This window comes from Pyxicephalus adspersus, chromosome 5, assembly GCF_032062135.1.
Source record: "Pyxicephalus adspersus chromosome 5, UCB_Pads_2.0, whole genome shotgun sequence".
Taxonomy (NCBI): Eukaryota; Metazoa; Chordata; class Amphibia; order Anura; family Pyxicephalidae; genus Pyxicephalus; species Pyxicephalus adspersus.
Genome location: NC_092862.1, coordinates 145,297,738 through 145,310,295, shown reverse-complemented (window position 1 = coordinate 145,310,295; position 12,558 = coordinate 145,297,738). Strand labels below are relative to the sequence as shown.

At 41.4% G+C, this 12,558-nt stretch overlaps 1 protein-coding gene across 1 annotated transcript in view; it reads right to left on the bottom strand.

Annotated features, from left to right (window-relative positions):
- TMIE (transmembrane inner ear) overlaps nucleotides 1-12,558 on the bottom strand; it is a 49,697-nt gene that overhangs the window by 28,926 nt on the left and 8,213 nt on the right. Inside the window, exon 2 of the mRNA XM_072413022.1 lies at nucleotides 6,914-7,031. Within this exon, the coding sequence (XP_072269123.1) occupies nucleotides 6,914-7,031 (118 nt within the window). The remainder of the gene's footprint in view (nucleotides 1-6,913; nucleotides 7,032-12,558) is intronic.

The following is a 12,558-nucleotide window of genomic DNA, read 5'->3' as shown; positions in this document are numbered from 1 at the left end:
GGAGAGAGAGGGGGGGAGGGAGAGAGGGGGGAGAGAGAGAGAGAAGAGAGAGAATAGGAGAGAGAGAAGGAGAGAGAGAGAGGGGAGGGAGAGAGAGAGAGAGAGAGAGAAGAGAGAGAAAAAGAGAGAGAATAGGAGAGAGAGAAGAAGAGAGAGAGAGGGGGGAGAGAGAAAGAGAGGGAGGGGGGAAGAGAGAGTGAGAGAGAGAAGAGAGAGTGGGAGAGAGAAGAGAGAGAGGAGAGAGAGAAAGAGTGAGAGAAAGAGAAGAGGAGAGAAAGAAGAGAGAAAGAGAGAGAGAGAAGGGGAGAGAGAGAGAAGAGAGAGGGGGAGAAAGAGAGAGAGGAGAGAGAGAAGAGAAGAGAGAGAGAGAAGGAGAGAGAGAAGAGAGAGATGGTAGAAAAATACTTGACGAGGGTAGCTCGGACCTTCTAGCCCATCCTTCACCACCATCAGCACCTCCGCCTCCCCCCGACCCCCACCTGCTTACCAACCACTCCCCCACCAATAAATACCCAAATACCAATCTTAGATTTAAATTGCCTGGCAAGCAGCCATATAAACACCATTAAATAAATTTACCATTCAAGTAATAAACAAACAAATATCCAAAAATAAATAAATGACAAATAAATAAATTTACACTTTTGATATGCAGGCATACATTAACATAACATAACACTCCATTATTATTATTTTTAATTAACTGGGAATATAGAATGCAAACATATTACATTGAATATAACCTATTTACCCAACATACTAATTCCTCCCTTTTATTAATACCTAACCATAACAACAATATCCATAATGTTATCAAACTCCATACTCCCGGTTATACACCCAAACAACCAGGCTGCAGGTCTCAGAAGGTAAAATCCGCACCCAACAGGAATTTAACTCTTCCAAAATCTCCAGCTTGGCCCTCAGCCACCCAGCACTGCCTCAGGAGCCATAATCATCCGTTCACCATAAAGGAGGAGACCCCACCAAAGAGGATCCCCCTGCCAAAATCCACCACTTACCAATGTACTGGATCCTTGCCTTCCAGGACCCCAACCGTTAAAATTAACCACACCTACAAATTATAATCCTAAAAGGGGTGGGCGGGCGGGAAACTTTTTCTTCCAAAAGAGAGCCTCTCACTTCTGTCCTGCCCCTTTTAACTCGTCCTATTCTTAATCCCCTCCTACCCCACGCTCCACCCTGGCACAGCGCCCTCTAGCCCTACTATATTGTATTAACCCTTACAACCCCAGGGCTAGGCCTAGCACCCAGTCATGTGGGCCCTGCACCTCATTTCTTACAGCTACCGGCCTCTTTTACACACGGAAACAGGATTACTAATAAAAGAGACTAACAGACACACTTCTACTTCCTTTACACCATTTACTATCCCTGAATATGTCCTCTATTTCCTTTCTATTATCCCTTAGCCTAATTAAAGTTCCCTCGTGCCCCCAATGCCCTCCTCTCCCCTCGATGGCGACTCTGCCTAAATCCTTCATTATAATATAATTTCATAAAGTCCTGCTCACAAGAAATCAGGCTGAGACTATAAGCTTTGTATTATAAATTCATCTCTAATTCTAATAATTCAGTAAATACTTTCCTCCTGCCCCTAGTCTCTGAATACAGATAAAACAGCCCATGGAGGAGCTAACATTTATCAGAACATTTATAACTCAATGATTTGGAGCTGTAGACCTGCACCAGTGATCCGTTTTGCCACCCTCTGGGTATATTGCATGGCAGGTGAATCCCAGGGGTGGCCATAGAGAATCACAAATATTTGCCAGGTAAATCAATCCAGGTGTGGATCTTAACATACAACTCTACCTTCCTAAACACATTCACCTGTTATTCACCGGCGTCTCCTGTGGCTCTCTATCGGCTCATACAGAAGTACAGTAACAACAATTTCAGAGTTTTCTCTTTGGAATAAAACCAAAATGCATTTTAAACCTGAATATCTCAATTTAAACTTCCCATTAGAGGAATGTTGGGAGATTTTATCTGAAAATCAATATAATAACTGGTGAGCATTAGCGACATACAAGCGTTCCCGCATTGGCGCAATGAGACCATTTGATTGGATCATTAAACGGAAAGATTTTTTTTATTTTGGGCCTCTGAAGCGGCCGGTCGGGTTTATTCAATAGACATTAATGTGCATTTCTCTGCTGAGAAAAGATAATAAAACAAAATAAATTGATTTACAAACAGGAGAGACAAAGGACAATTAGGGCAGCGAAAACAGAACTTTAAAAAGAAAGAAATATTGTAATCAGGTTAAATGAGAGGAAACAGACTGAGTGCAACCGGCTTCATGGAGCTGTCAGGGGGCCTTTTGCAAAATCCAGGCGGCCAGTTCCCAGAAATTGAGGTATGAATGTGCTTTGTGTGCTGTGATCAGAGAGTTTTAATAAGTTATCCGCAGTGTCCTTAGCAGAAAATACATTATTACTGCACAAACTTAACCATTAGCTTGTAACTCTGAGCAATTCAGGTATTGGGCACATGAATAAATTATTATTATTACACAGTATTTATGATTCACCTGATGAAGTGGCATCAAGGACCCGTTTACACCATTGTGCTGCGTTAATACACCTATCAATGTGCTGCTATGCAAAGTCCTTCATTCTGAATCAAAGCTCAACACAACTTGTAAAATAGCCTGCACTGCAGCAAAGTGTGGCAGGCATTGTTAACACATACAACCTGATTCATTAAAGCTCTCCGAGGCTGGAGAGGATACACTTTCATCAGTGAACCTGGGTGATCCTGCAAGCCTGGAATGGATCTGGTCCTGGATTCAAAATACTTGCTAGCAGATAGCAAATGACTTTTAGGAAATTCATTCCAGGATTGCTCGGGAGACTCTACAAGTAGCAGCAGCAGCCCCCTAGAGAATGAATAGGGGAAGCAGTGAGTGGTACAGTACTGCTCACTAATGCCAAGTTGTCAAATCTGCAGACATCGGTTCTTTAGGAGCCAGTGCTGCAATGCATGTGATCGAGATGCTGACAAGGTGCCAGGTGTGTGAAGCTGCGCTGAATCAATGGATCCCGAAAAAGGTCGGAACTGCCCCACTCTGCTATTTAACCAGGTCAAGCTGCTCCGCAATCGTGAGAGTTGCAGGGCTTGGGAAAAAGTCATAAAACACTGCTGGCTGTGCTTGTAGAGTCTCCCGAGCAAACCTGGAATGGATTTCTTAAAAGTTACTTGCTATTTGCTAGCAAATGTTTTGAATTGCGGACATGGATCCATTCCAGGCTTGCAGGATCACCAAGGTTCACTGTTATTTAACCAGGTCAAGCTGCACCACAATAGTGAGAGTCACAGAGCTTGGGAAAAGTCACTGCTGGCTGTGATTGCAATGGGCCGCTTGGATCCATTTGGTTTGATATTTTTTGGAAGAAATAAAAACCTGCTGCTACAACTTCTTGGAATATGTCAGCTGAGCTTTAATTAATTTGTCTCATATGGAAAGTCCTTCTTCGTATCTATTACAACAGCCCTGCCCATGGGGTGCCAACAAAGCATTGCCACCTTGATACAGGAAGAATGGGAAAATTTATTAAGAGGTGCTATTTCCTCCAGGGGGCTTAGTGATTGCTAGGGCTGGTTCAGAAATATGGGATGGTTGCGGTGATCTTACTGCTTCCATGGGTGAAATAATACATAGAGCATCTCAGCTGGGGTCATCCATAGGGAATGAATAGGGGCGATAGCAAGTAGTGCAATACCTGCTTTCAAATGTTCAATCATTGGCTCATAAGGAAACTGTATAACAAGTTTGGGGTTTTTTATTGGTCCAATATTACATTTATTCATTATTCTTCTCTATATTTACAAAGCTATTTACAGGGCATGGGGGGTGGCTGGGAAATGGTCTGAATGAGCTCTAACTGAGGATGTTATCATTCCATGGGATATAAAAAGAACATTTTTGGTTGCAAGAAGGAATTTAGGTTGGATCAGGAAGTGGAGAGGAGCAGCTTCATTTGTGATATAGAGAGGTTAGAGCAGGGGGTGTAAAACTCTGGCCCAGGGGCCACATCTGGCCCCCAACGTCCTTTTTTTTGGCCCCCAAAGAAATCCTAAATAGGAACTGCAGCTGGCCTGTCACTGTTTGAAATAGCGCCGCTACTACAATTCCCGGCATCACTTGCGTCTATAGACCAGCGGGCTCTCTGCCTATGTGTGGCCCCACATTGGACTGTTTTATAGAAGCAAATAATGCCAGGAATTTTAGTAACGACGCTATTTCAGTGAAGAGGGAGCCACTCATAAGATTTAGCTCAGTATTGGCCGTGTCTCCCCCTCAGCTTTTCCTTGTTACTCCAAGGCATGGACTGGAATGGTTGGATTTTCATAGAAGAATATTGTTATTATTATTGTTAGCCTGGGCAAAAAGGTTACCATTGTAATATAACTCAGAAGGCTACAAATAGAGAAAGAGGCAGAAGGTTTTTTCTTAAATAAAATAAAAAAAAATGTTATGCCACTTTCTAATAAAAGCTTGTTCCAGATTGAATGTAAAGCAAAATCTCTTTGTTTCCATATGAAAAGGGTTTAAATTTAATGAGAAGGAAACATTTCCTCAATTTTTTCAAATAAATTTCAAGGTTGGCCCGAGACTTTGTCTAAGTTATGAATTTTTGCCCTCTGTGTATTTGAGTCTGACCCCCCTGGCTTAGAGAGTCATGCAGAGATCAGATTTTGGAGATCCCCTGTCCTAGGGGGCCAATGGTGTCTTTGCAGTTCCTTTGGGTAATCATTGAGGATTTCAGTTGGAGAATAGGGGGGGCGCAGAAAGAATCTGAAATGTCTAATGCAGCAGAGAGAGGAATCTATGGACAAAATAAAAGAAACCTCTAAAAAGGAAATACCTTTAGAGATTGCACCTGGAGGGGTAGTAATATTCTGTTCAAGTCTTTCCTATTTATTATCCTGTACCCCACATGTGAGGTGAGAATAGTTGTAAATGCATTGGAAGCCAGTTGCATTGGGCTTTATTGCATTGCTGCATTGGGACATGCATACCTTCTATTATTCAGTCAAGCAGAGGTGCACCGGGGTTCTCTTTCCTATGTTCCATCCTCTGACAGTGCCTAATGCTACAGAGATGAATGCCACATAATGATATAGACCTGTTCTCTGTATCAGTATCCTGTGAAGCATGTGAAATGACCACTAGGGGGCGTGTATGTGACATCCTGGGCTCATAGGAAGTGATTTCATAGATCTTATCCATCATTTTAAGCAAACAAGGATTGACCCAAGACCATGAGGAACACAAAGGGTATCATAGGAGCCCAGAGAGGTTAAGTATTTACTGGGAAATGTATTTTTTTACATTGGAGTCCTTTGGGACATTGTTAGGTATTTGCATCTTATCTTTTGCATTGGGTTCCATGGCACCCTGAGATGTTCAGTATCACTGCTGCTATACAAGCTTTGACACTTTTACAGATTAGTTTAAAATTCAGTAAATTCAATTCTCCTTTTTTTTCCCAAACTGTCCCCGGCCCCATCGCTCTCCTATACTCTTCTTATCCAAAAGCTGTGCTTGTTTTTTACAGTAATATGTCAAAGGACTCAAAACTTCTGAAGGCCCCATACTGGTACCTTTATCACACAAATAAACTAAATCTGGTACAGAGGATGCCTGGGAGCCAGTCATGTGCAGAAAGTACATTTACTAAGCTGGCAGGTGAATTCTTTGTGTGTTTTGATGCCGTTTCAGTAGTAACTCCAGCTACAGTAACTATGACAATATTTTATGAAGTATTTATTGTCACTGAGTAATAACTGACCCTGAACTGACAGCTTCAATGAAACTGATAACTGACACGCTGCTCTGCTGCCATCTAGTGGCCATGATTGATATTTTATATTTCTAACTGACACCAGAAAATATGAGAGCAGCTAATAATTATGTTTATTTTTCTGGCAAAGTATGGTTTCATTGATAAAAAAAGAAGAATATCCAGTTTATAATGGGGGATAGTCTGTTGTCCTATTTATTTAAAGATACATTTATATTTTTGTTTTGAGTTACATTATTTTGTATTGAATGCTCTAGTGACATTTTCTGAATACAACCATTGTACTGAGGTTGGCTTTGTTTATGTTGTATTTAGAGCAGGCAGCCAGAATTGAGGGTTTCCTACTGAGAGCGAGCAATTACATAGCTTGAAACTGTCAGGAAATCTTTATTGTATCTCCAGCATCAAAAAAGCATAAATAATTTGTATAGCATCTTAAAATGTGGGCAGCAATATAAATAAATCCTGGTTTGTTGAGCTGTGCTGGTATACACAGCAGGTAGCATTCCCATTGGTTGTTGCTTGTTAGGGGTGGCACCAGCAGCCAATAGGAAGTCTGCCCTCTGTATGCACAGACATCACCTGGAGTTGTGCCAGCAGAGTGCTGATTGGTTGGTGACTGGAGCACTATTGCCCCTGACAATTACCGTTCACAAAGTGGCTGTTACAAATTATGAAACAGTTGTTAAATACTATTATCACTGCAACTTGGAAGGTTATGGATTGCAAATAGTTACATTACCATTAAGAATTTGTAGCAACCACATTGTGCTGTAGGGATCTGTGACACCCCCATCCATGATACACAATGGAATAGAATGGAGGGACAGGCAGTCTTCTTAGGGGTAGGAAGCTGACATTACAAACACTTTGCTGCCCTCTAGTGTTCAGCCAGAAATATTGAAAAGCACCAGCAGCCTCTACTTGCTGCATAAACCAACACTCCTCATTCCTCATTTATAATTGTGTGCTTGTTGCTCATTATTATTCTTAATCTGAGGTCTGTGACTTTAGATCTGTTTTGTCTAATTATGTATTGTACCCAACGTGAAAGAGATATAGAAGAGAATCGTACTTACTGACTGCCAGGACGAAGATGGAGAACACGCCGATAACTTGCCACAGCCGCAGTCCCCAGAACACAACGGTCTCTGAAGTCACCGGGTCCGGCTTCTGCTTGGGGGGATCCGTGGGGGCCTGAAATAGAAATCAGAGGAGTTCATTAATAATCTCTGCGCATGAAAAATAAATTCTGAATGTGTTTTACAGAGATAATTCCTCCTAATCTATTACTACAGAGGCCTAATTATAAAGAGGATGAGATCTAATCTCTGTCTCACATTGAGCGTTTTCATGTGAAATCGGAGAATTAGAATTTTTCACATTAATAACTAATTAAGTTATACTAATAAAACTTTGACAAATAACGATGAGTACAGTGCATGGTATATCATTTATAGATCTGATCTTACATCAATATTAAATGTATTTGGTTCATTATAAAATTAAATTTTTTTTAAAAAAAGGAAATTGTACAAAAACATCACCGAAATAATCAGATGTTGTTTTCTTAAGTTCAATAGCCAACCGAACTCTGACCACACTGGTCAGCACATTCTGTAATTTACCAAACTTGGTCAGACAACACCCCATATCTGGTCACACACGCCCCCTAGGTGTGTGGCTGTTGTATGGCAGCAATCTTGTGGCACAGTAATTGTGTTGTAGATACTATTGCAGTATATTCAGGTTTATTTTACCCATGATTCTTGAAACAAATGCTTTATATGCAGGAAAATGAAAAATACCCAGTCAAGGTGGTAAAAGGTCATTTTTGGTACTAGGATCAAGCACTTCCAGTAAACTATTTTTCTCCCACCTTCTGCCATGGATTGAGATTAACAACTGTAGTCACAGGAACTGCTATTTAAATTAAAAGATGTATATTATATTTTCATCCTTCACCAATATTTCCAATTACAAAGTGTCAATTATAAGTGGAGTGCCTGCGCCACCTAGTGGACATAGAACAGATTACATCACAGACAGCATTGCTGGGATGAGAACCAAATACGAAGAAATCCTGGGGAAAAAAAAACTATTTCTACCTTATTGGACCTGAACTCATGATTTATTATATCATTATATAAAGTGTAGGAGAAAGAGTTCTGCTAAAAGTCCAAGTTGCTACCCCCCCCCCCCCACCCCCCACATTCCTATTATCATTCATTTCTATTATGAGAGCCATTAATAATTAGTGAGGAAAGTGAATCTGTCACGCTCTCCGCCCTCTTATTGACCCCGCACAGAACAGGTGACAGGCGTGATCTCCACCTGGATGAAAGAATATATCAGACGATGGGGTATGATCTCGGTGTGTTCCTGGAGTCACTCTCATTGTTATTCCTATTTATTATTTTTATACCTTGTGTTAAAGTGGCAGTGTGACCATGTGACCCAGACATCCAATCATCCAAGGAGTAAATGAGCTCACTGACCTGTGTGGCTGCAAGAACTGTGGAGAAATTATTCCTAAAGTTTGCAATTTAAATAATTTCTGGAGCTCCTTTTATTCTGATCTCCACTCCACAGCTGCACAAAAATGTCAAAGTTTCCCTTTAAAACAAATGCAACGTGACGGGGCCAGGTTGGATTTTAGCTGGGTGCTATTCTAGAACAGCATACTGAGATATTTATAAATAAAGCATTCTCCTTATAATTAATCTGTTTAATATTCTCTCCTAATGCTCCTGTTAGTATTGTCATGATGAGCAGCAGAATAATTCCTTATTACTGATTCAGATTCTCAGCTCCTATTTCTTCCCCTTTATAATATTGACCTGTAAACACACATCAGGTGCATCGAGGAAGGAGAGAACATAGTGCTGAGAGCAGATTGAAACAAATTCATTGCAACTGTAAGGATGAATCACTCCATAACACCTGCAGCTACAGAGGTCAGTCATTGCTGGCTTTAAATCACATGCACGTCTTGTTAGGAATATGTGAATATTTATTATCTATAGCCTGGCCACACTTTTTCTTTAAGAAGCATGAAACAGTAGGAGAGGAAATGCCCCACTGTTGGTGGGAGCACCCAAAATCCTCATTGTATGTAAACAGATACAAATGTTTTCTTAATTCTACCCATGTGTATTAATTATATAAATATAATAAACCCATAGGCTTTCCCTACTTTTCCTCCTCTGTCATCTCTTGTCAATCATTTTCAAACTGAATGCTCAGCAGTGCCATTTAACCCCTTCCTGTGAGCCCAGGCTGTTATAAACATACCCCCCGGGGATGAAATATTACATCAGTTTGAGTTTACTGCCACAGGAAACAACCTCAGCCATCATAAGCTTTGGATCATTTACTTGTTTCTAAGAAGGACATGTGACAGACCAATCAGAAGAAAGCTGGAACCAATGTATATATTTATTATATTAATAAAAAATAAGATGTGGAGGTGGACGGGGTAGTTGAAGGTGATGTGGGTGGGGTCATGGAGAGTGCGGTGGGGGGCAATAGAGGGTGTGGTGGGGAGGGACCATGGAGGGTGTGGTGGGGCGGGGCAATGGAGAGTGTAGTAGGGGAGGGGCTGTAGATCTTAATGCCCATGTCCTGTATAAGATGACATCAATATGAACAGCCTTTAGGGGTAACATTAAATTTAGGTTGGGATTATTCCCCTGGCTTCCTGTTCTGGTGACACCTACCACCAGGACAAGAAAAGAAGAACGTTGTCCTCAATTAAAACATTGATAAAAGCTGGCAAAGGTTCTAATTCTCCACACTAAAAATAGAAAAATAAATTAAAAATGGGCCATCTTTGGCCTTTATAACCGAGCCTGATTGTTGTTTGTATGCCGGTCCATGGGACAACGCCTGTCTGCTCCATCCCACAGGTGAACAATCCCCTCTGTTTATCCATAAATCCCGACATTTTTCCAATGGCCCAGCCCGGAGTGCCCATGTAGGAATCTGACCTCCTCACCTGGCCCTGGGCTGGGTTGGGGTCATACGGGGGTCTTGTTTGGTGCAGCGGGCCTGTAAGTCTCTCCGATATTTTTCCTGGCTGCTCCGGCCTGGATCTTGAGGTTCCTTTATCCGCAGGAACACAGCGGGCCGATACAGATTTTTGGCTGCTGATCCTAAGACAACAACTGGATAATTCAATACATGGCGTCTGACTGAGAGGAGGCTGTTCACGGCTACTGAGTGTATTATGTGTGACGGCCGGGGGCGATCCATGTTCCAGGATGGGCTAAAGGATCCAGGGGTTTGAATATTTTTAGGATATTCTCCATGCAAATATAAAAGAGTAAATAATGCAGCTCTGTGTTTTTTATATAAAAACAGTTTAGATATCCAAATTTAACCTGTTATCAGCCTTATGCAGCCCATGTACAGCCGAGCTCAGGTTATTGAAGGGAAAGAAGCACAACAGCCAATAATTTGTGCTGCAATGGACAGTGCGGACACTGGGTGACAACACAGGAGAATTGGGAGAACAGGACAGAGCGTTGTCACCTTATAACAGGAAATATGTAAATAAGGACTTCTATGGTAAGTTGTGGATTTCTTCTGAAGTTATGGTACTGGTAAATACATTGCGAGATTAAAATGACTGCTTCATTCACACTGTGAAACTCTTTATCTGCTCAATCATTTTGACATTCTGTACAAAGCAGAATTTGTGTGCAGGGATTTTTTAGGCATGTTTGATTTCAATCAATGTCAACCCCCCAAAAAAAGTCTGGAAAAATGTTACATCTGAAATCTGAATTTATTTAAAGAGACCCTGTCACAAAAAAAAAAACTGCAGGTAAAAGCACAGAAAAAATCCAGGGCTGTGTTCATAAATTTTTAATTTGTCAATTTGGCCGTTCTTTTGTTCGGAGCCATTGGAATCCCTACTCAGTGCTCCCTACAATGCATATTAATGGCAAGAATCATTCTGCCACCTAGTGGCCAATTATCATATAGCACAGTAGTGAGTGAAAAAACAGCAAAATCTAAAGACAAATTGGTGGCTGATGAACTTTTAACTAGATCCTCAAGTATTTTAAATGGCTACTTGCAGCATTTCTCCTTTTCATAAATAATTTTGTATTCACTTAGCTGGAACAGTTCACTAAATCATGAAGCTTTTATCTCATTGGTTTGAATGCTAGTTTGTTATGAATTGGGCTTACCCACCATGATTGAATTTTTTGTTTTGCAGTTGCAGCAAAAGAAAAAAAGGGCAATCACCATGTTACCCCTTCAACCCCTCTCTTACCCCCCTTTCTCCTCAGCTGTATCATCTCATAACAGTCTCTTTTATTATGAAAAGATATTTTTATTTTACTTTTTTTATCATGTGACCACAAAAAAGTCAATGGGGGTGCAAGTGACCAACATCAAGGGACAGACAGCTACAGTTCCCATGATTTCTTGCAGCAAGTCCAGCCTGGGCACTGTCAGAGATTTATTCAGAATTAAAGTGCTGAGCATTGGAGGAATCTCCTGACTTTGCCAAACATTTTGCACATGCAATAAGTAGGGAGGAAGTTTTAGATTTTCTCATATTTCTTGGATTTGAATCCAATCTAAGCTGAACTGTTAGGGCGTGGCTATTTGGCAGTCCTCCTATTAAAATGGGCTTCCAGACTCCATATAAGCCCCTCCTCATATTTCCCCCAATTTGTGTGGAAGATGCCCTGTACCTGAATTGTGGGAACCCCCCGATAGCTGTGTGCCCCCATCCTCTTCCTGTCATTTCCAAGCCCCATTGTGAAATAATAATAAGAGGATAAGGGGTCACATTTGCTGCCTCCCCTGTCCCAGCCATCCGGGCTCCATGAATAAAAAAGGGGTAAATACAAAACTGGGGGGGGGGATTTCCATTAAAATAGGAGCAGTGTGTATCATGCTATTGCTGGTCCAGCAGATGATTGGCACTCCCAGGGTCCTCTACTGGTAAAATGTTACAAACTAATACAATTTGCTTCTTTGAAATGAAAGCAATACAATAATGTTCTCTGCAAATTGAAGATATTTTTTGTTTCTGAAACCAAAACATTGTGAAAATAAAATTACTCAGCTTTTACTGAATGCAGAGAAATTGAATTGAGGGTTCTTTGTGTTTCAGATCCTCAGCAGAGAGGCCGCTGATGGACCAAACCGGCATCATATGATGAGCACAATGATGTGAATAGCGGAGAGATGATGTGACAATGAGCCATTAGGGGAAGGCCGGGCGTATAATTGGATCTTGTGGAGTCTGTGCGTTAGGAGGGAGACTCAGAGACGCATATATAAATACATGGACTGATTACCCCGGGGAACAAATGCGGATTTATTGTAAAAAACTCCTCCAATCCATCTCCACCAAAACTAAACTCCAACCCCCAATCCCCCCACCCACTGTAACATTTCTCTATACAAGACCCTTGTCCTGTGCGATGGTTCAATTTCCATATTCAGAAATATTTTTTGACACTGGCATAATAAAAGCTCATAGAACTCCATTAGACAGAGATCCAGTGCCCAGTGTGACCCCATGCAAAGCTGCGGGGGCCGGTGCAAAAGAAAGGTTTCCTGGAGAAGAGTTATAGAGGAAGGAGCAGAGTCCTCCAGCAGGGCAGAGTATTTCAGGAGAACAGAGTGATAGAGGAAGGAGCAGAGTCCTCCAGCAGGGCAGAGTATTTCAGGAGAGGAGAGTTATAGAGGAAGGAGC